This window comes from Peromyscus leucopus, chromosome 9 (genome assembly GCF_004664715.2).
Source record: "Peromyscus leucopus breed LL Stock chromosome 9, UCI_PerLeu_2.1, whole genome shotgun sequence".
In the NCBI taxonomy this organism is placed as follows: domain Eukaryota; kingdom Metazoa; phylum Chordata; class Mammalia; order Rodentia; family Cricetidae; genus Peromyscus; species Peromyscus leucopus.
Window position 1 is genome coordinate 110,622,324 of NC_051070.1, and position 27,421 is coordinate 110,649,744.

General features: G+C 46.0%; 2 protein-coding genes across 3 annotated transcripts; both read right to left on the reverse strand.

The window, feature by feature from the left end:
* Positions 1-406: 406 nt before the first annotated feature.
* Positions 407-16,547, reverse strand: Actr8 (actin related protein 8). The gene is made up of 13 exons (XM_028860864.2): positions 16,302-16,547; positions 11,695-11,865; positions 10,134-10,244; positions 8,026-8,130; positions 7,607-7,780; positions 7,060-7,153; positions 6,726-6,858; positions 6,135-6,288; positions 5,343-5,438; positions 4,530-4,670; positions 3,400-3,664; positions 2,588-2,751; positions 407-663 (listed from the first exon to the last, which is right to left on the reverse strand). Exons 1-13 carry the CDS (start codon positions 16,422-16,424, stop codon positions 520-522), a joined length of 1,875 nt encoding a protein of 624 aa, XP_028716697.1. The 5' UTR covers positions 16,425-16,547; the 3' UTR covers positions 407-519.
* Positions 16,548-19,577: 3,030 nt separating this feature from the next.
* On the reverse strand, positions 19,578-27,045 carry Selenok (selenoprotein K). Of its 2 annotated transcripts, XR_003733557.1 has the most exons (5): positions 26,939-26,955; positions 24,176-24,266; positions 21,654-21,737; positions 20,621-20,710; positions 19,578-19,942 (listed from the first exon to the last, which is right to left on the reverse strand). XR_003733557.1 is itself a non-coding variant. In XM_028860843.2 (4 exons), exons 1-4 carry the CDS (start codon positions 26,955-26,957, stop codon positions 20,617-20,619), a joined length of 288 nt encoding a protein of 95 aa, XP_028716676.1. In that variant the 5' UTR covers positions 26,958-27,045. The 2 variants fall into 2 exon arrangements, 1 of the variants encoding a protein (XP_028716676.1); XM_028860843.2 differs by lacking the exon at positions 19,578-19,942 and having other exon boundaries at positions 20,617-20,710; positions 26,939-27,045.
* Between the last annotated feature and the right edge of the window lie 376 nt (positions 27,046-27,421).

Genomic DNA, 27,421 nt, shown 5'->3' on the forward strand with positions numbered 1-27,421 from the left:
AGAACACACACACACACACACACACACACACACAGTGAAACGGAGAGCAAGAGGAGACCCCAAACAGACCACTTTAGATCCTACACACACACACACACACACACACACACACACACACACACACACACACACACGGAGAAACGGAGAGCAAGAGGAGACCCCAAACAGACCCCTTTAGATCCTAACTACTGCTAGAGAAAAGGGCAACCACCACAGCTGGTTCCTGCAGTCACACAGCACCCCATGTGGCTGCACCAGGACAGACCGCTGGACAGCAAGGTTTCCATCAGGGAGGGGGTGGGGTGGGGTGGGGTGGGGTGGGGTGGGGTGGCAGTATGAAACCTTGACGAAAGGTTAGGAGAGTAAGTTCATATTTGTTCTTAATTATAATTTCAAATCAGTGTCATACTTTAACATAAAGGTAAATTCATTTAATTCTAGGAAAATTAAGCTTCAAAGTCAATAAATTAAAAGACATCTAGTCTTTCAGTAGTCTGCCCAGAGACTTGGTTGCGGTCTTCACCACACGAAAGCAGCCCGCTCCCGTAACATCCGGACGCCAAAGCGCTGCCACTCCCGCTGGTAAATCCACAGTTCCTGAGTGGTGTCCAAGCACGCCAGCACTGCCCCTCCTTTCCACGCGATCAGCCGGGGATCCATGTCCTGGGCAAAAGAAAACGCCATTTCCGCAAAGGCAGCAGGGCACAGGACACCATTCTCTGCAGGGGGGCGGGGGCCCTGCTCAGTCAACAGCAGACAAATCAGGTTTTACATCTGTGTCAAACAACAGAAAACTGGCCGGTGTACCTCAGCTGTGGGGCATCCGCCTAACAGCTACAAGGCTCTGGGTTCAATTCCAGCAGCACCACCAGTACAGAATACTGAACTAACGGACATACCCATCTCTGCTGCGCTGACGAGAATTTCTCAGTTTCTGACACTGAAGATGCCGCTCTCCACAAACAAGCCCTGCAGGCAGCCACACCAAGTACCAAGAGAGGAAGAACCCCTCCCTCCAGAGAAAACATCACAACACTGCCAGGGGTCCAAACCCAGACAGGACCGATTTCTAAGCTCCTGGCTGTGTGTTTCTTTTCCAAGTGGTTCAAGCCAAAAAGAGGACCTTGAAGATCTCCAGCCCATGGACCAAAACCTGCTGTGGGATGTTCTGTATGTCCTGTGGGAGCCCGTTCTCAGGTTCCTCGTGGCTTTACCCAGCAGGTCTGCATAGAGGATGATTAGGACCATGGGCCTGAGTGCAGGTGTCTGAGATGGTCTGCACTTGGCTGTATTGGGGGATGGTCTGTATGTCAAGTTGCTCTGATTGGTCAATAAATAAAACCTGATTGGTCAGTGGCCAGGCAGGAAGTATAGGCGGGACTAACAGAGAGGAGAAATAAAAGAACAGGAAGGCAGGAGAGACACGGCCAGCCGCAGCCATGACCAGCAGCATGTGAAGACACTGGTAAGCCACCAGCCACGTGGCAAGGTATAGATTTATGGAAATGGATTAATTTAAGCTATAAGAAGAGTTAGCAAGAAGCCTGCCACGGCCATACAGTTTATAAGCAATATCAGTCTCTGTGTTTACTTGGTTGGGTCTGAGCGGCTGTGGGACTGGCGGGTGACAGAGATTTGTCCTGACTGTGGGCCAGGCAGGAAAACTCTAGCTACAAAAACCAGCTCCTTACTATGGCCAGAGAGAGAAAAAGGGAACAGTTCTGGTCAAGCCAAGAGAGAAGCAACCTCCTGATCCACCTACAGTTTCTGTCCCGTAAAAGCCAAGCAGAGCAGGGACCAGAACAGGAAAGCCAGTCTCAATGCCAGGCATGACAGCATACTCCTTAACCCCAACACTTGGGAGGCAGCAGCAGAAGGATCTGGAACTCAAGGTCTACACAGTGAGTTTGAGTATCTTACACCAAATCAGGGCTAGAGAGACGGCTCATAGGTGAATAACCACCCTTCCAGAGGACCCGGGTTCGGTTCCCAGCACCTATATGCCAGATCATAACCATCTATAATTTCATTTCCAGGAGATCCGATCTCCTCTTTTGGCCTCTGCAGGCACCATGTACACACATGAGTGCAGACATACATGTAGACAAAACACTTAAACACATAAAATCAATCTTTTTTTTTTTAATTGAGGGGAGGAGAGAGGAGGGAAGAGAAGGGGGCAGAGACCGGTCCCCCAGAGCGAAGGGAGAGAGGGAGCGAAGGGGAGGAGGGGGAAAGAGAGAGAGAGAGAGAGAGAGAGAGAGAGAGAGAGAGAGAGAGAGAGAGAGAGAGAGAGAGAGGGGAAAGGGGAGGAGAGGGGAGGGAAGGGAAGGGAGGGGAGGGGAACCATAAAATCAATCTTAAAGAACAAAACCACCAAACCAAAAGAAATCGAACCCAGTCCAGAACTCCTGTCCTATTTGTGGCCCTCTGAAAAGTAATTTTTTCATTTCTCCAATCCTCAAAACTCCCGGTCACAAGCCACTGACCGCCCTTAGATTTTTACCTTTGACGAGCATTACAATTAGATGTAACCAACGCTGGTCTCATATGAGCACTGTCCAACCTGCAACACGGAACAACGCACCTTAGGCCTTGTGATCACATCCACATTTTCAATAATCCGCCTGAACGAAGGTGGCATCTTGTTGAGAATTCTGTGCTGGAGAAATTCTTGAGCTTTATGGAACATCAACCCGCCTCCCACAACCAGGATAGAGCTGTACATCTTCTTCTTGGTGTCATCAGACGCTGAAAAGACATTACCACTTACTCACCTACATGGCCAAGCCTCCAGCTGTCACCTAGACAACCTACCAGCCTCAAGGACCTCCCTGCAAATCCGCCTTCAACACCGCAGACAGGAGACCCGCTGCCCCTCCCATCCCACTACTTCTAGAATTTTCAAGGGAGCCTACAGGGGTCCCTGTGTGGTGTGGAACCTAGACTGCCTCTGGCCTTACCCTGGCTAACCGTGCTGGTTTTACATGCTTCCTCAGCCCAGAACGCCCCGGGGATTTAAATGTCAACCCTCCAATCATCCTTCACATCTCTCATATGACTCAAGAAAGCCTAACTCCTCCAGAGGAGGACAAATTCTCATCACGTGTCTTAAGCAGAAACCCAGCTGGGACCCTACAGTTCAACTCCCACACTGACCAGAGTTGTGATTTCACGGTCTGTGTGACGATCGTGGTCACCAGCACTAGACTACATGGCAGTGCACGTGCTATGGGCCGGGAAGCAACTGTTCTACATTACTGTGCTCCCAGCCCCCGCCAAGGCAAGGCTGGAGTGGGCTCGAGGGTCTGTGAGAGAAAATGGTGCACTGCGCACTCAGGACCACCGCTTCACTTAACTGCCACCTCAGCTGTCTACTGGCCCACGGGGCGTGCTTACAGCAACAGTCTACACTGTGCAGGATGGCCTTGTCAAGGCCCAGGGCTTTTCCTTCAAACAGTGAGATGGCAGTTTTCCTGGACATCAGTGCCGTGAGGGCCTCCTCAGAGTCATTGCCGGCCATCAAACAGTCTCCCTGGGAAGAAGCCAAATCCACCTCCTGGGGATGCAGTCTTTCTGGAAGATCCGAGGATTGGCCACGGAGATCCCCTTCGAATCCGATGGGTTTGGATGCAGACTTTCGGTCAGCGGTGGCTTTTGCAGACTGGCAGTCAGTTAAAAGAGAAAACAGTAAATGGTCCGAGCACAACACACCCTGCTGGTGCTCTCCAAGTGGATTCTATTTCCTCAGAACACCACAGGCAAAAGCCACCACAGCACACACACACAACCTGTACCCCTGCCCAGGAAGCCTGGGCACACAGGTTAGGATGCTCTGTCTGAGCCAAAGCAGGCTCTGGGCATGTGGGTGGGTTCCAGAACCTTACATCAGAGCGGGGTTTAAAACGGGAAATGTCAATACAGACATACTTTCCCACACTAAACTGACTTTCCCTGGAATATCTGAATGGGATTCACAGGCCAATGGCTGTTGTGGAATCCTTATTTTCAGATCCAATCTACCTCCTCTCCTCTAGGACAGAACAAAGATGAACAAGTTTTCAACCCCTGGGCTCCATCATGAGCTGCTGATACCAGATCAGCAGTTAAGAACTATAGTTTATGTCTGTAAGCAGACACCAGATTACTGTGCCACCCCAATAAATAATTCAGCTGTATGCCTCCACTAAGACTTTCTATATTAAGTACAGAATCCTTAAAACTTTAAATAATTAAAATTTTACCAAAAATACTGCTAGATAAATATCCAGAAGTAGATAACATAAGTAAATAATACGTGTCAAAGGCAAGTATCTTCACTGAATTAGTGGAATTCAGAAAACGGATTAGTATCTGCTGAATAAGAACATATCTCTGCCAGATTTTGAACGGAGACTTCATTTCGTATGTAGCTCTGAAAACAGTACTAGGTCGGCCTGTGGGAGCTGCCCTGAAGCCGAGGTCCTGCGAACTCTGGGCAGAGTTCTCCTTTGGGAGGAAAGGTCTCTCCCACCAGAGCTGCTGCGCACCTGCTCTTGCTTGCTCTGTGTGGCCAGCAGGTAGTGCTCATCATGTGGATCCTCAGGATCGCCCTGGGATCTGTGCTGCAGAGTCGTCATTTTCTGTCCGACGATCCCAAAGGTTGCTGGGTAAAAGAGCGCCATTGGTGCCTGGGCATAAAAAGGAGAGTGCTTAGGGGAAGATGCTGTCTCCTAGGAAACGGTGGAGCTTCATTCTTCCCCAGACAAAAGCCACCACGCAGATGCTCCATGTCACCTCGAGCAACGTCCCTGGTGGGAAAGGGACTGTAACAGACCAGAAAACTCACCATCCAACCGGATGAATGGCATGATGCCATGAGAGTCTCTCAGGGCAAATGCAAAGGGAGGACCTTACAATCTGCTTCATGATTTCCTAGCAAGACCCGTGCCCATCTAAAAACCCACCATGTTCTGAATAACTAACAGAGGAGCCTGGGACTGGAGAGATGGCTCAGCCGTTAAGTGTACTCTTGCTCGGCAGAGGACCCGAGTTCAGTTCCCAGCATCAACAGTGGCAGCTCACTTCTACCTGTAACTCAGGCTCCAGAGTATCTGATGTCGCTTCTGGACGCTGTGGGCACTTGCGCACACACATGCACATACCCATACAGATATGCACATACACGCCTAATTAAAATGCAATAAAAAAGAAGAGGGGCAGACCTGTTCTAATCTGCATCTTAACAGGGTCCTCGCTGGCTTGGGGACTAACAGAGGCCCTACACATTCACAGTTCTCTCAGCTTCACTGAGCAGGGGCAGTTTTCTTTCTATCCATGAACACATACACCTGCCTGGTTACCTGGAGCTTTTCATCTCCTAGTCGAAACTGGTAAAGCAGAGCAGGAGAATCTGGGTGCCGAATCTGAAACTCGTGGTCCTGAAGCCCGGAGATGTCCTGATTCCAGGAAAAGACGCTGTCAGTAAGAATGTGAGTAAACGCCTCAAATTATGCATAAGCCTCCCCATTAAATAAAACCCACACATAAAATGGCTCCCCCCCACCTCAGAACCACTTACCATAAACTTTGTAAGAGTTCAACTGTACTTTGCTTCTCTCTTTAATTTCTGAAATCCCTGCCACCTGTCCTTTGTTTTATTCATTATTGACAGACATCAGTATGAATAAGGACTCAGTAAGAATATGTCCTCAATAGTTGGGGATATTTACAGTCTTGGATAAGATTCATAATTATATCACCTGAATAAAGTCTAAAACTGAGGCAATTCACACACAGCAATGAATGACTAAATGCTGATAATCCACAATATAAAAGTGCACAGAGCCACATCTAATTCAACATCTGCACCTATCTCCTTACGTCTTACGTTCACTTCCCCTCAGCCGTTACCGTCGTCCTCTGGCGCGGTGGCCAGACCCCCATGGGCAGTACCTGCCTGACTCTCCTTACACAGCCCGAGAAAGTCTTCACTGCCCTGACTGCCGGAGCGCTCACACAGCTAAAGAGCCTCAACTTCCAGGCTGTGTCAGTGTGGGCGAACAGCGTGAGGCTGCTAAAGTCCTAAGTCCCTTTTAAATCTCTTACATTTTCCCTGGAACCAAAAATAATCAGCAATATTAATCTGTTCCTACCTGATCTAAATGACAAAACGTTTCTTTAAGGTGCTGCAAGAGGAGGCAGTCCATTTTGTTTGTTAGCTGACATTCTCTGTAAGGAAACCCCGCTCGCTGCATGAGCCAGTAGAAACACCTCGACACATCAGAGCCGCCATATGCCAGACAAAGCCTAACGTGAGGAGGAAAGGGGAAGACGGTTAGTTAATCTGTCAGTTAAGAAGGTACACAGCATGTTTTGAGAAATATCTATGATAAGGAAAGCAGATGTTCAGAACTCTAGAGAATTTAGACCTGAAAAACCTGGTTTGTTTCTCTGAGACTTGCTTAAGAAGGCTTTGCTCTGAGGATGGGATGGACCACGCAAAGGACACGGAGCTAACTTACACAGCACACACTACGGCGCTCAGGAACTACTAACACCAAGTAGGTTGAAAAGCTCCCTCAGGGCAAGGTCATCTGCATCACTTTAGCCTCGCTAGAGCTTAGACCCCGGTCTCACTGGATGCCCATGCAGACTGCATCTCACAGATCACTTCTGGTCTGTGATGATTTGAACAGACTGTGATAGGAGAGCAGTCAGCAGGGGGTGCCTCCTGGGAGCCTTACCGTGTGTTCCGATGAGACACCCCATCTTCCACACAGCACACGCTCGTTTTCTGGTCCCCGACATCGACAACACAGGTGCTGCTCAAGCCACTCCCAAAGGTGGCACACACGGACTCCTGATGGACCACAATCCCTAGTGTTACAGAGAGCAGTGTCAGCAAATGACACCAGGGGACACACGATCGACTCAGTCAGGAGCGCAGACATCTCTGGGCAAACACCCAAGGAACACCAGACCATTCAGAACACTCGTTTAAAGAAAGCCGTGAGCCCAATTAACTTTGTCATTGAAAAAGGACAGTGTACAGGGGCTTCCCCAGAATCGCAGGCATACCTGAAAAGCCCATCTTCATCAGTATCATATGGACTAGCTCTTTCACGTGCTGTTTGTTGTAGATATCAGGGATTAACAAGATGCACCTATAATACTGGAGAAAAAGAAAAGTGAAAACCAGAAGAGAGTATGAAGACCCATCTAGCCAAGTCCAATCCCATGCTACCCTCAGTGAGGCTTCCCTGCATAGGGGAAGCAGCTATGGCCACAGGCCCTGAGCAAAAGCTCAAACCTCTGTGCTGTCCTGCCTCTTGGTTTCGGGAGGAAACAGGAACAGCTAAATTTCCCTTGACTCCTTAGACTCATTGTGAACTCGTGACATGGGAACCTATGGAGTAATATGTCTGAGTGAGGTACAAAGAAAAGCCATGAAAATGAGCAAGCTTGTGGCTTCAGACCAATACTCAGAGACCAAAGAAACAGGGGAAAGAAATCACTGGAGAAGAATTAAAGAACCCAAAAGTTGAGAATGCTTCCAGGACACTGTATCACACACACTCATCAAGAGTCTTACAGTCAACCTAAAGAACTGGGAATTTCCCCTCACCTTTAAATCTTTCAGTGGGATTTCCAAATACTTTTGTATTGCATGAGACCATATCACTTCAATATCTGCCAGGACAGCTGTCAGGGAGCCCCCAGGGCCTGGGTGGATATTCAATTGACCCCTTCTAATAGGCCAGTGAATATTGTAACAGTCCAGCGGGTTAACGTACAAGGCCTAGGAAAGGAGAAGCACATCATTAGAACTGTCTCTAAGGTTTTCTTGACTCACTCAAAACTCAAAGGCCAGAAGTTAATATTTTCTGAACACTCTAGATCCTGAGCATGGAGTATCTAACAACCCAGAGGGTCTGTGGAAATATCTGGGCCTCAAAAACAGGATCAAGGAGTGTTAGGAAATAATAGAGTGGAGTGTAGGACGATCAGTTTCTTTCCATTTCTTTCATTGTTAAAGTTTCTTACCTCTTCTCCTACCAAATACTCAGGCTGGTGAGATGTGTTTGTCCATTTGTTTCCAGAACAGTGATCTAGAATGGCGGGTCGCATCTGCTTGTTGTAGGAGCGTGCCTGGGAGGAGAAAGTAGAAAACAAGCTGTCTTTCCGCAGGCAGAGGGCGGTGCAAGGGTCCCTTGTCTCATCTCAAACACTGACACTCGTGGGGAAGTACTAACCGGTCCCCCGTCCTCCACTCCTCCCTTCTTGGAAATTCTACCTTGTATTTGCATAATGATTTACGGAACATCTGCAAATCCCGCTGTGGCCAGGCACCATAGCATTTTAGTGAGACACCACACATCCAGCAGCCGATCGGAAGGCTCACAATGGAGCTGAAACCTTCTGATGGCATACCCACAGAACATGGCACACGGCTTCACTCATGTGGTGGTGCTGATGTAAGCAAGCTGCCAGTCACACAACAGTACAGCATGCACAACCACACACAAAGTAGGTCACTGAAATAAGCAAGCAGGCTTCGGTATATATCACTTATGGATGTGTTCCTTCTATTTATACATTTTTAAAAAGTTTAAAAAGGACCAGACCTGAGGCAGGTTCTTCAGGAGGCAGGACAGAAAAAAGGAGTCACCATAGGAACCGACAGTTCCACACATATTATTGCCCATGAAGACATTCCCAGGGGACAAGACAGTGATCTTGAAACTATGTGGGCTTGGGAGGGTGCGTGTGTCTTAGTTTTTAACAAAAAGTTTAAAAGTGAAAATAATTTATAATAATAATAATTTACAGAGTATGGATATGAAGAAAGACTTTTTACATCTCCATAATGTTTGTTACTCACACCAATATTTTTAAGTGTTATTATGAAAGAATGCAGTTATAATACGCGGTGCATCTTCTGCATGCTGAGATCAGGGCGTGTCCTGTCTGGCAGCCAAGGATGCCCCATGCAGCTGAATGTCCTGGTGGGGTAAGGTCAACATCAAAACGGACACAAAATTCCTTCTGTGGTGCTGACAGTGGTGTGCACTATTGTGGACAGTGGTGCTGTTGGGAAAACATGTCTCACATACTAAATGACACATTAGTTTGGTTGTAATTCCCAATTTCTAAAATGGCTTAGGTAATCCCTCCTAACTCCCTCAAATCTTAACTCCTGTAGCGTCATTAGTTTGAGTCTATGCTTTTTCACGATTTAATTCTTTGGATATGCATTTTTTTTCCAATACATCAAACAAAAAAAACCCTTCACCAAAAAGGAAAATTAAACTTAATGTCCACTGTTTATAAAGTCTACGATAGTAGACAGAAATGTCCTAGGCCTTCACAGATCCTCACTGCTCATTTACTGACCCATCAGGAGTAAACTTCCAGCCAACACAAATTTCGTTCTTAAGAAGTACCCTCGTACTGTACCTGTACTCTGGGGTTTTACTGTTTTTTTGTTTGTTTTTTCTTTTTCAAAGACTTTATTTTACATGTATAAGTGTTTACTTTGCATATATGTAAGTGTACCCATATACCTGCCTGATGTCCTCAGGAAGACAGAAAAGAAATCAGGTCCCCTGGAACTGGAGTTACAGAAGGTTTGTGAACCACCGTGTGGGTGCTGGGAACTGAACATGAGTCCTCTGAGGGAGCAGTTGGTGCTCTTAACCATGGAACTAACTCTCCAACCCTACTGTATGGTTTGTTTTTTTTGAGACAGGGTTTCTCTGTGTAACAGCTCTGGCTGTCCTGGAACTCCCTTTGTAGACCAGGCTGGCCTTGAACTCACAGAGATCCACCTGCTTCTGCCTCCCCAGTGCTGGGAGGAAAGGTGTATGTTACCACCACCTGGCCCTGCTCTGTTTTTTTAAATGCTTACATATATGAACATCTTTGTGGTAAAACCACCCGCACTATGCAGCACAGTAACATACTATGCACATTTGGAGGCAGGAGCAATATGCTGCACTGTGAAACCTAGGCGTGCAGGAGACACATTACCTAGGCTTCTGTCATAGACGCCACTGTACGGACAAGAAACTCCTCCAAGGTTATAAGACATATCCCCAACTAAATCAGTGGAAGTGGAAAAATAATAAACTTGAAGGAAAAGTTCACTGAACCTGTTCTGGTGACACAGGGATTCGTCTTGTACCATTTGACATCTTTTTAGACCATATTGCCTGGTCCACCATTTTAAGGCCATTTTGTCTTTGTTCATTACTTTCAGGTTTCTGGAGAGGAAAATGAAAGATGATCATTATAAAATATTTAGTGAAAAGAGAAAACAACAAGGCATGTTACTAACTTAATCCATCAAAGGGTAGATTAACATCAACAAGTAGTATTTCTTTTTTTTTTTTTTTTAATTTTCAAGACAGAGTTTCTCTGTGTAGTTTTGGTGCCTGTTCTGGAACTCACTCTGTAGACCAGGCTGGCCTCGAACTCACAGAGATCCACCTGGCTCTGCCTCCCGAGTGCTGGGATTAAAGGCGTGCACCACCACCACCCGGCCTTCAAGTAGTATTTCTTTAATTTTTGTTTATACATGATAACCCTAAGAATTCCAGAGCTGGGTGTGATAGTACATGGGAGCATCCAAGTACTGGAGAGGCTAAGATCTAGAGTTCAAGGCCAGCCTGGACTACAAGGGCAGATACTATTTCAAAAATCAAACAAATAAAATGTCAAAAACAAAACCCTGACCAAAGTCACTATCTTCGAAACCCTATAACCTCCAGGTGCCTTGTGACTGATATAAAATTTCCAGCACTATTCAAATTAACAGCAGTCATGGTGGTGCACAGGAAGCAGAGGCCGGCAGATTTCTAGGAATTCAAGGCCAGCCTGGTCTATACAGTGAGTACCAAGTAAGCTGGGGCTACATTGTAAGACCCTGTCTCAGAAAAACAAAACAGTATTTCAGAGACTCTTGCCCTTCAAGATCGCTCAGTGGTTAAGAGCACATGCTGCTCTTCCTGAGGGCCTGAGTTCGATTCCCAGCACCCACATCAGGTGGCTTACAACTGTCTGTAACTCCAGCTCCAGGGGATCTCAGACCTCTGTGGGCACTTGCATTCATGTGTACAAACTGCCCACACACATACTCATAATTAAAATAATGAAAATAAATCTCTGAAAATAGAAGTCAGAGACTCTCCATACATCTATATAATGCTTATCTTTATGATTCTATAACAGTATAACGTTCCTTCATATATTTTTAATAAATCAAGAAGTGTTTCGAGTTACTATACATTATAAACTATTTTTGTGGGAGGCACCATTCCTTAGGCAGTGAGCCTGAACCGTCTGAGAGCAGAGAGTACTGTGCACAGGCAAGCGTGCATGCACTCTGTTTCTCGGTTGGCTCTCGACTACGGATGTGCCCAGCTGCTTCATGGCCCTGCCGCCCTGACGTCCCCACAATGATGGACTGCAACCTGAATTTGTGACCAAAATTAAATCCTTTCTCCCTCAGTTGCTTTTATTGGGGTATTTTATCACAGCAACAGGAAATGAAACTAACTCCGACGAAAAGGACACTTGCAACCCTGAATGATATTGTTTCTAAGAAGCACAACTCTGAAGATGTTTATTCAAGATTCACAGGTACACGTGGGTATCTAAGCCCTCCCGAGGAGACTGCCCTAGGCTGCTCCCAGCTGCTCCTTTCTGACTCACGTTGAGCCCTTCCCGGAGGAGCCAATTGTCCTTGTACAGGGGCTGTCCCTGCTGTTTGTGTCTTCGTGCAATGACGTGGGGAATGCTGGCGGGCAGCGTATCTGTGGCGCGGCCGATTCTTAAAGTCGTGGAACCTGGGTGTATGACAACAATAAAGTTGCTCTGGATTTGCTGCAGACGGAAAACAACAACAACAAAAAAAGACAGATTGTGAATTCAGTAACACACAGGTTAACAGGTTAACGAGCACACAGGTAACACATCATGTGAGTTTCCTGGAAAGACTATGTTCTAGTTAGGGTCACTACTGCAGTGACAAAAGACCGTGACAGAACCAGTCTGGGGAGAAAAGAGCTTATTTGGTGGACACTTCATCCTCTATCACTGTTCGTCATCAGAGGAAGTTGGGATAGGAACTCAAACACGGGCAGGAACCCGGAGGCAGGAGCTGACGATGCAGAGGCCATGGAGGGATGCTTACTGACTTGCTCCTTCTGGCTTGCTTAACCTGTTTTCTTACAGACCCCAGCCCAGGGATGGCCCCATCACAAGTGGCTGGCTCCTCCTACATCAATCATTAACTAAGAAAATGCTCTATAGCTTGCCTACATCCCAATCTTATAGAGATTCTTTCTTTCTTTCTTTCTTTTTTTTTTTTGTTTTTTCGAGACAAGGGTTTCTCTGTGTGGCTTTGTGCCTTTCCTGGGACTCACTTACTTGGTAGCCCAGGCTGGCCTCGAACTCACAGAGATCCAAGATCCGCCTACCTCTGCCTCCTGAGTGCTAGGATTAAAGGCGTGCACCACCACCGCCTGACTAGAGATACTTTCTTAATTGAGGTTCCCTCCTCTCTGATGACTTAAGCTTATATCAAGTTGATGCAAAATTAGCCAGCACAAACCATTAGACTAAAAAGCATAAAAATAATTTAGTAAAGAGTTGAGAGACATCCCATTATATATGGCTCTTCTGAATGCAAATTCTCTCATGTTCACTTGCGTACTCACAGTACACACTTCAATAAATTCTTACTTGTCTGAATGAAACCCAAATCCTCCAGTGCAAAGTAATATATAATTATTGAGCATTTATATGCCAGAAAATGTGGGTAGAATGGTAGCCAGGACCAAGTCTCTACTATCAGAGAACTTTCTGTTTACTAAGAAATACAAGTAGATAAAGAGAGTGGGAAGTGTAACGAAGACACCCGTAAACAGAAGAGGGAAGAGCCCAGGCCTTCAGAGTTTAGGGGAGAAGCTCCAGGAGGCCTAGGGATTGGCTAATTAAAAGAGCTCCTGGGGTGACTACTGAGATGATGATCAGCCAGGTACGGGGAAGCAAATACTGTAAGCATAGGATTATTGCTTCACAATGTCGGAAACTAAGGCTTTCCTTGTCAACGACTTCAGCATGTGTTTGTCACCTGCGTTTGGGTCACCCATCTGGCAAGATCCTGGGGTTAAAAGTCAGAGTCCACAACTCAGTCCTAGTAAGTAAGAAGAGAGAGCGGACAAAAACTGATAATGCAGCACAAATCCAAAAGACCGGGGTGAAGGGTCCGTAGTTCTCGCAGAAGAGAATTCAAGTTCTCTTGGGAAAACTGTCTGCCCTCAAACTTGTGGAGGTGTGCAAAGTTTCAGCAGAGAGGAAAAGAAGGACAGACTCTGGCAATGCCTTTGAAAGCAGGTCTGGAATGGACAGACAGACGGCTCAGTAGTCAAGAGGGAGTGCTGCTCTTGCAGAGAACCAGAGTTTGCCTTCCAGTACCACGTCAGGCAGCTCAATACCACTTACTCCAACTTTGGGGATCTGACGCCCTCTTCTAGACTCACGGGCACCTGCACTTACATGTGCACATGCCCCTCTAACCCCCTGTTGTGGAACAATCTTTGTAAATATGTATTACTCTCGTTGGCTAATAAAGGAGCTAACTGGCCTATAGCTGGGCAGGACAGCCAGACTAGGAGGACACTAAGAAGGGCTGAGTCTGAGGAGTCTCGAGGAGACTCCATGAGACTCAGAGGAAGCAGGATGGGAAGTATGTAGATGAGGTAAAGGAGCCTTGGGGCAGCACATAGATTAATAGAAATGGGTTAATTTAAGTTATAAGAGCTAACTAAAAACAAGCCTAAGCTATTGGCTGAGCATTTATAATTATTAAGTCTCTGTGTGATCATTTGGGGAGTGGCTGGTGGGTCAGAGCTGATCGGTGGTTTTGATGGAAAACTCCACTGTCACTCCCCCCCCATGCATATAATTTTTTAGAATAATTCTTTAAAAAATTTTTTCAAGACAGGGTTTCTCTGTGTAGCCCTGGCTGTCCTGGAACTCACTCTGTAGACTAGGATGACCCAAACTCACAGAGATCTACCTGCCTCTGCCTCCCGAGTGCTGGGATCAAAGGTGTGCACCACCACAGCCGGCCTACTTCTTTTTTTAAGAAAGATTTTCTATTAAAAAGAAAGAAAACAGAATCATCTATGGAGAACCTCCTTTCCCCTGCTCTAGCTGCAGGTCTTCTTTCAAAACACATACAATAAAGCCTGAAACTGCCTAACTCAGAACTGGTGTCCTTTCAGGCTATTTAATCCTCTCAACCCAGATTTCTTTTTTTAAAGACAGAGTCTAACTATGTAGCCAGGGCTAGACCAAAATGCACAAGCTCTACTTCCCAAGTCCCAAGTTCTGGGTTTACAGGCTTATGCCACGGCCCGGCTTGAATCCAGACTTCTGTGGATCACAAAGCTCGATGGCTCTGGAGTCTTCATCAGAGCGACTCCTTTTGCCTGCCATGTTCCTGCTCTCAGCTACACCTACCTCTTCCCTCCAGGGATGGATTAAATGTCACCGAGAAGAAGTTGACTGGTCCCTCCGTAATCGGATCTATAGCCTTCCTCCTTTTCATGGCACTCTACATGACTACCGTCTGTCGTCCCACTCGACAATAACCCTCTAGTGAAGAGAAAAACTTCTGTCTTGTTGAGTACTCTATGCCAGCACATGGCAGCAGTCATGTATACCCTGAACGGTGTTGGCATCACTGTGCTATGGTGGACATCTGCCCAATTGACTGGGGAAAACGGGTAAGGCTACCCATCAGGGGCACCTGGACCTCAAACACCCACAAGCTGCAGTACTACATGGATTATGAAACTCTAGAGAGCACAGTTTCCTGAAGTATAGACAATTATTTTTTAGTAATCACATAATGTATTAGGAGAGAAACCTAGCAGTACATTCCACACATCAATTCCTGGAGATTATTACTTAAGCTAAGACTGAGAAAAGCTGGTAAGGTATGGGAAAGTCAAAAAGTGGACTGGAGTGTGGAAAAAGGACCAAGCCCTCGATTCAGTGATGTGCTATAAATTTGGCCTGCCACTTGCTCTAATGAAGTTCCTACCTCATCAAATTCTTGTGAGGATGCCAGAGTTAATCATGTAGCTTGGCTGTAAGACTGGTAGCATCTAGGGAATGCTAATTGTTCAATCTGAAACCCAACATAAAACCGTAAACTTAAAACACTAAGACTTTTTTTTGTCTTTTCCCCCCCATAACTCAATTCAAGTGTGAACTCTGTTGAAGAAAATGATGTGTTACAATGCCAAAAGGTTGGACACACCCACGAGGCAAGAGTTAGCATCCCATTCCAAAATTCTCCACTACCTTCAATGAAGAGACTAGGCTTGTGTGGATACCCAAAGGTCTGCAGTTTTTCTTAATTCTAAACGGCTGGGTCTCCCAGTCCTTTACATCCTCTCTAGGCCCAATTCTCTCAGGTAGTTCTCTTTTCCAGAACTCCATCTAAAGCTTGCCTAGCTCTCTAACCTCACTCTAAATCTCTAGCCTTCCCCCACCCCACCCCCCACGCCTCAACCTCTGCCTTCTCCCTGGCTAACAGTTCATCCTTGTCAAGGCTGGAGGAAATACATTGTGTCCATTACTTCCCTTGGTCCTCTGAACTAGCTTATCCCACACCACTCTGCATTTTACAGCGGCCCTACCAGTTAGGTCATTTAATCCATGCATGGGAGAGGAAGAAGGCTCAGAAAAGGCCCACAGAAAATCCTGAGCACTTAATCCCTATTTCTTCTGGGAGCTGTGCACTGCCCCGGACCACTTCCCTATGGGAATGTGTTTTCTTATCAGTGAATGAGAGTGTGTGCCATGTTACTCTAAATAAATGTTTTGACTTAAACTTGTTCTGTCTTTGACACACAAGCTCTTAATGTCTATTTAAGGAAAAGCTACCTTCTCCCTGCTTTCAAATGGGAAATGACTTCCACTGTTTGACATTTGCGAACAAAGGAACAGGCCAAAGCTCTAACCATGCCTGAACAAGTGTAGGCCGACGTCCCGAGAGCCGGGCTGGTGCTAAACTGTGACATCTTACAGCCCAGAGACCTCCAGGCTGTGCAACGCGGGCTTCGCGCGCTCAGCCGCCAGGCGTTGCCGTGCGCCGCGCCACTTCGCACCCGGAACCAGGGACTGGCGTTCAGGGGAGGGACCCCGAATCCTTCCGCCTACGCCCTGTCCCCCAACCCCGCCAGCAGCAGAGGCCCAGGCTAGCCGCGGTCTAACCAAGACCACCACCGCCCGCATCTCACCTCCTGCAGCGACTCGGGCACCAACGCCGGCACGATGGGTCGCTTCACGCCCCGCTGCTCCTTCTCCTTCTCCCCGCCCTTCTCCTTCCCGTTCTCCGCGTCCCCTTTCTCCGCTTGGGTCATCTCTGCCACCGCCGACCACCACCAGCCCCGGGGCTCAGGAACACCGCCCGCACAGCCAGCGGAGGAGAACCATCGCGCAGGCGCAGCTTCCCCAGGTTGCCCACAGTCAAGATGGCCGCCACTGGCGTCGCTCCTAGAGAATTCTGGGAACTAGGGAATGTCAGAGTTGGAGTTTTGATTTTCCATTGTTTTTGGTGATGGTGGGCAGAGAACCCAGAGGCTAATGAATGGTGAGCATGATCCTTTTACCCGTGAGCTATATCTTCAGTGAAATACTTTTTTTTCTTTTTAAATTTTCTTTTAGAGAGGGACTCACTATCCCTGGCTAGCCTGGAACTTGCCATGTAGACCAGGCTAGCTTCCAACTCTGAAATTAAAGGTGTGTGGCGTCTCACCTAACCCTAATAAATTTTGAGCTATCGTTTGAGTCTGAGGTTAACTGGTCTCATTTAGACCCCGAAGGTCTTCACTCACAGGCACCATGATACTTTAAGTTCTTAAAGTTTGCTGGTCCTGTTCAGTCCGGCCTATTGAGTTATTTGGGACTAGGTTTTTTCTTCTTTTCTTTTCTTCTTCTTTCTTCTTTTTTTCTTTTTCCTTTTTTTTTTTTTTCCCCCTTTGGTTTTTCGAGACAGGGTTTCTCTGTGTAGCTTTGTGCCTTTCCTGGGACTCACTTACTTGGTAGCCCAGGCTGGCCTTGAACTCACAGAGATCCGCCTGGCTCTGCCTCCCGAGTGCTGGGATTAAAGGCGTGCGCCGCCGCCGCCGCCGCCGCCGCCGCCGCCGCCGCCGCCGCCACCACCACCACCACTTGGCCTGTAATTTTTTGCACTGCCTGTGCACTTTCTCCCACACTAGAATGTAAGCTCCATGAGAAGTGTGCCACAGCCAGCCTCGGAATATGGTGAGAAAACTAGGAGAAATTGATCTGAGCTGGGTGTGGGGGAGCACCCTGTAATCCCATGTGCCCGAGAAGGCAGCAGTATCTTGAGTTGAAGGTTAGCTTAGAGTTGAAGGTTACCTTGGACTGCGTGAGACTGTCTCAGTAAACCAATAAAAATAAATAAATAAATAAAATAAATAAATTAAAAGATCATTGTCCAGCATGGTCTACCCTTCTTGATGGTTTAAGTGAAAAAACATGACTCAAAGTCATAAAGCTACAGAATAAAGACAAGTTTCGAATACAGGGTATACAAGAGCAGTAGATCCTGTATTACATGCTACAGTAGTTCTCAAGCCCAGAACAGATCAGCTAAATTCAAGCTGCATGCATGACTCTGGGCTAAGTCCTCAGAGAGGAAGCATGCACCTCAGCTGAGTCAGAAAGGCTCTTAGGCCACAAGCACAAAGCAGCCACTGCTTACACTACATCACCTACTAAGGCCCTGGTCTTACAATGAGGTGAAACTTAACCATGTTCCTGCCAGACCGCCACACTATCTGGGGAGCTGTTGGGCTCCAGCAAGCCCTCACAGGTTATCTGTATAATTTAAGAATCATCTACATACCTACTTTGTCAGAATTGAAAACGTAAAACATGTTGGCTGGAACTGAGTGGTCAAACTGTTCTTACTCTAATCTATAACCACTTTTCTTCTTTGAAATCTGCTGTCTTGTGATACTACTTCCCCATTTCTTTCACAAGGAGATAGAGCTTTCACCTAAATATTTTGGTTTCAACATGTGTACGTTGGACATATACTGTAATTCATCTTTGTAATATTTCAGTGCCTGTTTCACAGGGTAAACCAAGCAAACGGTAATCCCTGCAATCCCAGTACTCCAGAGGCAGATGAAGGAAGATCTCAAGCCCCAGCTCAAGGCCAGCCTGGGCTATAGATGTCTTGGTTAGTGTTTGACAACTTAATCTAGAACCACCTGGGAAGAGGAATCTCAGTTGAGAAAATGCTTTTGTCAGACAGCCTAAGACAAGTCTGTAGGGTGTTTTCTTGATTGATGTGTGGGACCATTGTGGGTAGTGCCAGGCCTGAGATGGTGGACTTGGGGTATATATACAACAAACAGACTGAGCAAGTATTGGGAACAAGCCAGTAAGTAGTGTTCCTCAGGGTCTCTGCCCTAACTTCCCTGATAATCAAGACAGTCTTTATCACAGCAGTAAAGAAGCCAGCTAAGGCTCTCCAAAAAAAAAAAAAAAAAAAAAAAATGGGGGTGGAGTAGGATGAACAGGGCTATTTAGGGAAAAACATGAAAGGGGTATCCAGACGGAACTGAAAGTAGGTAGGTAGGATTTTAAGCAATGGGATCAAATTCCTATTTGTCAAGATAGTGTAAAATCCATGGTTTGAAGATTGGCCAGCATATAGTCAGTCATTTGAAGCTCAATTTTGTGGCCTTATAAATATCCTGGGGGCTGGAGAGATGGCTCAGAGGTTAAGGGCACTGGCTGCTCTTCCAGAGGTCGTGAGTTCAATTCCCAGCAACCACCTGGTGGCTCACAACCATCTATGAGATCTGGTGCCCTCTTCTGGTGTAAAGGCATATATGCAGGCAGAACACTGTGTACATAATAAAATAAATCAGAGAGAGAGAGAGAGAGAGAGAGAGAGAGAGAGAGAGAGAGAGAGAGAGAGAGAGAGAGAGAGAAGAATCCTCCTTCTTTAGCCAGGCGGTGGTGGTGCATGCCTTTAATCCCAGCACTGGGGAGGCAGAGGCAGGCGGATCTCTGTGAGTTCGAGGCCAGCTTGGGCTACAAATTGAGTTCTAGGAAAGGCGCAAAACTACACAGAGAAACCCTGTCTTGAGGAAAAAAAAAATCCTGACATTTTATCTGGTAGTAGATCAGACAAGATGTATTCACAAAATAAATACATTAAAATTTAAAATTCAAAAGCAAACATGTTTAACTACTGAAATAATTATATTGTGGTTTATTTATAAATGAGAGCAAGATAACAATGAGCAGTATTTCAGAAGTTAAAAAAAAAAGGCAACATTAACAGGGATAAATACATTGGAGCCAGGTGGTGGTGGCACACACCTTTAATTCCAACACTTGGTAGGCAGAGGCAGGCAGATCTCTGAGTTCAAGGCCAGCCTGGTCTATAGAGCAAGTTCCAGGATGACCGGCAACACACAAAGAAACACTGTTTTGAAAATCCAAAAACCAAAACCAAACAAACAAAAAACCAGAACTAAATACATATCCTTTATTTCTTCCAGATCAGAGACTTGGGGTTTAATCATATAAAGATGAAGAATCAAGTTTTACAACCTAGAAATATTCACTTATTAAAACTATATTAATACTTTAAGTAAACTATACAAAAAAGATAAGGAGACAAACATGTCCATTTATCTAACTGCGTGTCAGTCAGGCCAGATCCTGCAGAGGGAATTCCCAGCATGACCTCATTTATCTGTGAGGACACAGAGCAGTCCTTGTTTAGACATACACCATCTTGTCCTGCATAAGCCGTTCTTCACCTCTTCTTGATGGTTTCCTTCTACACATGTGCATGTCTAGTTGTCTGCTCCGCAGAGCAGACGTTTACCTAAAAGAGGTTCAAATGATTAGCTCCTGCTTATTCAACTGGATCTGGATCGATATCTCTCTCTCTCTCTCTCTCTCTCTCTCTCTCTCTCTCTCTCTCTCTCATACCAGAGTTCCTGAGGGGTAGGGACAGTGAAGGGGCTGGCAGCCAGGGAAGTCCAGAGGAAAGGATGGGAGAAAAAGAGGAAAAATATACAACTCTTTCCTCAACTGATACTCCAATAATAAAGTCAGTGACTGTAAGAATTAAGACGTATCTTTGTAAATGTGTAATACAAAACTTCTAGAGACGGCTTGGCAGTTAAGAGCACTTGCTGCTCTTGCAATGTACAAGAGTTGGGTGTCCAGCACCCATCTGGGTGGCTTACCACGGCGGGCAACTCCCGCTCCAGCAGGACTCAACTCTTTTCTGATCTCCATGGGCACCCATGCACATATGTGCATGCATGTACACATGCAGATACAAACACCAACTGCAGGGGGGACCCAGTGCCTTCTTCTGGCCTCCTCTGGTACCATGCACACATTCAGTGCACTTACATACATGCAAGCAAAACACTCAAACACAAAATAAAAATAAACGTTAAAAAAACACTACAACTTGTTTTCCTAAACAAAATATTCCTAAGGAGACATTTTCAAATAAAGTCCTACAAAATAATTTCAGATTTTAAGTTACCTTCCTCATCCGCCAGCCATTGGAGGAGGGCTGGGGCCTTGAAGATGACTGATTCGACCCATTCTTCTTCGTGGAGGGTTTCCTGGTGGCCTAATGAAAGAGAAAGCATCTACTATTCGGTAAACCAGCTTTAGTTGGTTCTCTTTTTAGGGAGCGTCTTGCTATGTAGTCCTGCTTAGCCTGTAATTTGTTATATAGACCAAGCTGGTCTTGAACTTGGATTCTGTCTGCCTCTGCCTCCCAAGAGCTGGGATTAAAAGTGTGCACCTCCACATCTGGCCAATTGGTTCCTTTTATTAAGCACTAAACTACACCCTTTTCAATAAACAGGAAAATGAGCCTGGTAGCATCTAACTGTCATCTCAGCACTTGGGAGGCTGAGGCAGGAAGATTATCAGAGGTTCAAGGCCAGCCTAGGAAGTGACCAGATCAACATCACTGCAAAGCAAAACCCTATCTCAAAAAACAAAACCAAACAAAGCACACAGCCTTGTTAAAAGAGCAACTACCATGTACATTGGTGTGATAGGTAATCTTGGCTGCCAACTTGACACACCTGGGAAGATGGAACCTCAACTGAGTAATTACCTCCATCAGATTGGCCCCCAGGGCATGTTTGTAATGCATTTTGATTGCTAATCGCTAATAGCCCACTGTAGATGGAGCCACTCCTGAACAGGTGGGCCTGGGCTGTATGGTGAAGGTAGCTAAGCAAGCTGGATGAAGCAAGTCAAAAACCAGCTTTTCTCTCTCCATTTTTCTTCAGTACCTGTTTCTACTTCCCTAGATGACGGACTGTAACCTGAAAGCTGAAATCAACTTTCCTTGCTCAAGTTGTTTGTGGTCAATGTTTTCTCACAGCAACGGAGAAGCGAACTCTAAATCAGGAATCAAAAATCCTTGACTTTTAATTTACAGTAACTTGTTAATTTTGTGAAATGGGGTTTAATCTTTTAATTTCCACAAGCCTATCTAGAATATCAAAATGAGGACACAAAGGTAAAGACGTATCAGTAAGAAAGGCTGCACATACCCTCTTCCATCATCATATCTGGAATCAGATGAGCTCCCATGGCCTCTTCTCTTTTTCACATCTTGCTGAAGCAGAGTTTTGAAACTGAAACAAGGCACAGAAACAACAGAGGTATCACTTTGACACCATCAAATATATTCCCATGGTCTTCATTATCATCTCTGAGGTGACGAACCCGACTTATTAGCTTACGCCTACACTTCATGCTGGACATACCTAGCCAGACAACATCTAGCATGAGTCTAAACAGGATGTGCCATGCATGTTCTATGCCAAAGCCACCTGTCCCCATACTTCTCATCTGCTAGTAACTCCTCAGACAGCATGAAACCAGAGTCCTCACTGGTTTCATTCTTCCGGTTAGGTTTCAACATAATCTATTTTTACAGTATCTTACAGTCATCACCCCCCACTAACTTCTTCTCTGTTTTCACAGTGTCTTACATTCACCATGCCTGCAGTTCCTCCGCCAACAGCCTACCTGACATCACTTTGGGGAGGGAAGAGATGATGATATTATAGAGGCACAAAACTTCTCAGAATTAAAAAAAAAATGCAATTTTCTTTCTTTCCTTTTTCCCCTCCTGTTTTTCTTCTTCTTTTCCCCCTAAAGACAAGGTCTTACTATGTGTATAGTCCTGGCTGGCCTAGAACACTCTATGTAGACCAGGCTGGCCTTGAACACTGCTGTCTCTGCCTTCTGAAGGCTGGGATTAAACGTATATGCCACCACACCTAGCCCGATTTTCTAAGTTCTTAGAAGGCAGTGTTAACTAAGGCAAAACAACAGACAATATATACAGTTAGGTGACATTTTTAAGTCATTAAATTTTGCACTGGTCAGTTTAAGTTAGGGGCTTTTCTTGTCCCTTCTTGGGTAACTTCCTCCAGGACACTCATCCCACTATCCCCTGCAATAGAAAAACATTTACTGATATGCTGGTCTCAGGGTTACTCTCGCTGCGCTGAAACACTGACCAAAAGCAAATGGGAAGGAAAGGGTTGATTTGGCTTACACTTCTACATCATAGTCCATCAGGAAATCAGGACAGGAACTGAAGCAGGGCAGGAACCTGGAGGCAGGAGCTGACGCCCAAACCATGGAGGGGTGCTGCTTACTGGCTTGTCCAGCCTGCTTTCTTATAGAACCTAAGGGTGTCCCCATCCACAGAGGGCTGGGCCCTCTCATATCATTCATTAATTAAGAAAATGCCCTACAGGCCTGCCTATAGCCTGATCTTATGGAGGCACTTTCTCAATTGATAACTTTCAGAAAACTCTAGCTTGTGTCAAGTTGACATAAAACTAGTCAGTATAGCACCTAAATGAAGGAAGGGACTATTCTCCCACACCTACTCATTACAACTTTCTACCCATGAGACATTCAAACACAGGACAAGTAAGACTTGTTAGTGACTGATTGGTAATTTTGATAAAAACAGTCTGTAAAAGACAAAAGACAAAAAACAAACCAAAACAAAACCAACCCTCATTTAATAAAGAACAGCTTGGTATGACTGAAAAGTTTAAATTTTTGTCTCTTCTATTCATTAAGAGTTCAGACTCAGGAGTGGTGGCACAGTCTTATAATTCAACATTTAGGAGGCCAAGGCAGGAAGACTACAATGAATTCTGGGCCAACTCTGACTCTGTACGTAATGTAACACTAATCCAGTTATATAGGGCTATTTAGCAACACTTGGTCTCAAAGCCAAAACAAAAAACACAAGAAAAGAAAAGAAATCTGACAGCAGAACGAATAGGTCTGGCTATAAGCTGGCATGGTCACCACAAAGGTTCAGGCAGTCAAGCTCACTAATCCAACATTGTATTTATAATTGTAAGAGGCTTAATCTTATTCTGTAAAGCTATTTAAATAATTGGAATTAGGTACTTCTGCTTCCTTGTACAGTGGACTGTGATAACTACAGAGACTCACAGCTGGTCAAAGTGTAGAGAATAAGGGTATGGAATGCTCAGCCATGAGTGAATATCTACATCACACAATCTCCCCAAAAGCTCAGGGAACAACATGGAAAAGGGGAGAAAAGATTCTAAGAGCCAGAGGTCCGAAGAACTGGGACAAAAGAGTGTCTCCTAGACATGTTGCACTTATGAATTCTTCGAAGCTGTGGGTGCTTATACAGAATCAAGCCAGTCAATGGTGGAGCGGGGACATAAGCCCGTACTCCTAACTGAAGAGCTATGGACAGCTGATGATTGCTAAAGGGATGGGGAGTCAGTGTTCTTTATGGGTGTGGTCCTAGAAGACGCTCCAGGGGCTGTGCCCACACCCATCTGGCCAGTAGTAAATATACTTAGTGGGTCATAAAAAAGAGAAGCAAGGGTATGAGGTAGGAGGGGACATGTGGATGGCATGGGGGGGGGAGTGGAGAGGAAGAGGGGATGAATATGATCAAAATACATTGTATACATGTATGAAATTCTCAAAGATAATCATAATATAATGTAATTTGATTAGTTAAGTATAAATGCAACTAATTAAATGTTTTTATACTTACAAAAAAACCACAAATTCTGCTATTCCCCAGAAGAAATCTGTTATAAAAGACAATCTCCATGGGGACTGATTCCGGCTGTCCAATACTTGTCCTATAGGGAGAAATAAATAAATAAATAAAAAATAAATAAATGAATGAATAAATAGAGCGGCACAGTCCACAACTTGGCATTGCATTTAATCAATAAGCTTGGGTTTTAATTTGCCCACTATTTCAAAACAGTCATGAGAGGTCCAGTATGAGCGAAGTAAAATTCTGAGATCTAGAGTTCATTCCTTTGGCAATGTGTCTCTAGCATGACATTTACCATTTTGAGTGCACAGTCGTATAAGCACATCCACAAACATCACCACTGCCTACCTCCAAAATGACTTTGTTTTCCCCACCTGAATTCGACCCAGTCAACTTTGACTTCCCGTTACTTCTTCTCTGTAACCCTTGGCAACTACCAATCTACTTTTTGCCTCTGTAAATTACTGTAGAATCTCACACAAAAGGAATTAAGCCATTTCCATGTTTTGTGATTAGCTTGTTTCACTTAGCATAATTTGGGGTTTAGCTACATGACAGCCTATCGAAGTTCCTTTCCTTTATATATATATATAGTGTCCCTTCACCTGTCAGAGGACATTTCAATCTTCTATTATGAATCATGCCACTATGAGCATGAATATACAAACATCTGTTTATTCGCGCATTTTGAAGAAAATCAGTGGGTTGGATGAAATGCTTATACTGTTTCTATTTCTTCTTTCCTTGTGAGATAGAGCCCCATTAGGCAGCCCTGGCTGGCCGTGAACTCAGAGAGGTGCCTGCCTGCCTCCAGAGTGAGGGACGAAAGGTGTGCACCAACACAAGTGGCAGGACCCGTTTTCTTAAAGGAGTTCAGAGAATCCCCCCCCCCCAAGTCTCTCACCCGCACAAAAGGTTATTAGATATACAGACCATCAGAACCAGTCATTTTGATAAAATTCTTATACAAAGAGTCTATATGGTCCAAGCACTTTTGAAAAGAGGTTAACTTGTTCTTTATTAAAATACCCAGTATTTTCTGTAACGCTGTGCTCTTGGTCAAATGATAGACTCTGCAGTAACCACCTGTCCTCTCCATGATCTGAAGGGCTTTGCAGTTCCCCTCCATCCCTCTCTCAGGGTTTATCTTTCTTTCTTTAACTAGCTCACTTCCAGTTATTCCCTTGGATTTAATCTCTCACGAAGCAGAGAAGAGGCTGACAGTCAATGGGTGAGTGACAAACTCTGCTGTGTTGGCTTCTGAGGAAAATCATCCCCGAACTACCCAGCATACTGGATTGGGATAAAGGTGTCATCTGGAGGTAAGACCCATCTATGAAGTACTAAGATGATGGATCCAATTGTAGCCTATCAATTATCCCTTTGTGATTCTAAAGAACTAACTGCCTATCCACCATTCTACATGGCTCTTTGCACTCTCTCTCCTAAATTCTAAAGGCAGAACCTTTACAACTCCGTGTCCCCAGAGCGTAGTAATATGCTTAAATAAAGTTGCATCTGTCAAACTACAAAAGTTGTTAAGTCCTAACATGACACACATCACAACACTCTACATACTCTACAATAATTACACTTTATGTAATTATTTAATAGTGCATGAAGCTAGTAACCTCAACCACAAGTAATAAATTAAAATCTGTAAGCACCCAAAACTAAGCTGCAACGTTGATGCTCCCTTTAAACCCCATCACAGCACCTATCTCAAAGCTTTGACATCTGGAGGTGGGGTTCTGAAAAGCCCAAAATTCAAAGTGCTCCCAGCCAAAAGACGTTTCCCCGATACCTTCATCTCTGGAGATACACAGATGAATCAAATACAACCACACCTACTTCCAGGGACGCAAGACGGGCTTCTAGGATTGCACCAAGGATTTTCACCTACGTCACACAGGTTCTGGCACTGATGTGGCTCAGTCATGCAGTACCTCTTCTAAGTTTCCTTGTGAACTGTCTTTCTCAGATTTTCTATTTGACAGACTTGCTCCCCACATTCTTTCAAATTGGGGCAGAATCTTGGGCTTGGAACTAGCTACACTCTAGTTCCAAGGGGAGGAAACCTATCAGAACTTTTGTTTTGCCTGGCATGGTAGTACAGTCCTTTAATCCCAGCACTCGGAAGACAGGGAGAGGCAGGAGGATCTCTATGAATTAGCAGCCAGCCTGATGTACACAGTGAGTCCCAGGGCAGACACAACTACAAAGTGAGACCCTGTTTCAAAAATTTTTCGTGTTCGTGCTGGGTTCTGCCTTGCTGTTGTTATTTTACACATTACAGAGGCAGTTTTACCCATTACTATTAGGGCGGCCTCCTGCACATCGGCGCCCAGTGGCCAGATGGGCAGTAGAGGTCATACTGGAGCCAGCCTGAGTTTGAATTCGACCGAAGTCATATGCTGGCTCCTTTGTGATCAGGAACGGTGGGCAGGGGCTGCGGGGACCGTGGCCCAACGCAAAAGCGCTCGGTGCGCACTGTCACTGCCGGGCGAGGCTACCCGCGCCCGAGGAGAACACACTCGCAAACCCCAGGTCGGAATTCGCTGTCAGGAGAGGCCTCGGTGGAGGCCAGCGCGGCTCCGGGGTCGGGGACCTTCGGGGATGCGCCTCGGGTGCCGCCGCCTTCGCTTCCGACTCCTCCCGGCCCTGGGGAACGGATGTCGGGGAGGAGGCCGCCCTAAGCTCCGACCCGGCGAGCGGGGGCCGAAGGAGCCCAGGCTAAGGGCCCTCACTCACCGTTCGAGATGTAAACCATCTTCCCTCCGGCAGCCCGCTTCCAGACGACTGGGCAGACCGGCCCCCTGCAGCCTCCGTAGCTCGCCTCCCGCCCCGCCCTCACGTCACCGGCCGCTAACAGAAGACCCGAGAGAGCTGGGTGGAGCTCATTGGCTGCTGGGAGACAAGTCCCGCCTCCCGCCCCGCCCTCACGTCACCGGCCTCTAACAGAAGACTGGAGAGCTGGGTGGAGCTCATTGGCTGCTGGGAGACAAGTCCCGCCCCCACGTCCCGCCCCGTCACGGAAGTAACTTCCGCTGGCGTGGAGGCTGTTCCCGGCAGGGGGCCGGATATGACGTGTAGGAGCCGCTTTCTATGAACGGCTTTTTTTTTTCTTCCTAACTTGTTTCCGGTTTGATTGGTGGCGTCTTTGATGCCACGGCCCCACCGGCCGGAAGTCGCTTTCTGGTTGGTTGATGAGCGCGGGGTTCCGGTGAGCAGGGC

Coding starts and splice junctions, on each gene's coding strand:
- Actr8 (XM_028860864.2), bottom strand. CDS start 16,424: ATGACCCAAGCGGAGAAAGGGGACGCGGAGAACGGGAAGGAGAAGGGC. Junction 10,245..11,694: donor TCCTCCGGGAAGGGCTCAAC/GTGAGTCAGAAA, acceptor TTTCCTCTCCAG/AAACCTGAAAGTAATGAACA. Junction 664..2,587: donor ATGTGATCACAAGGCCTAAG/GTGCGTTGTTCC, acceptor TCTTTTGCCCAG/GACATGGATCCCCGGCTGAT.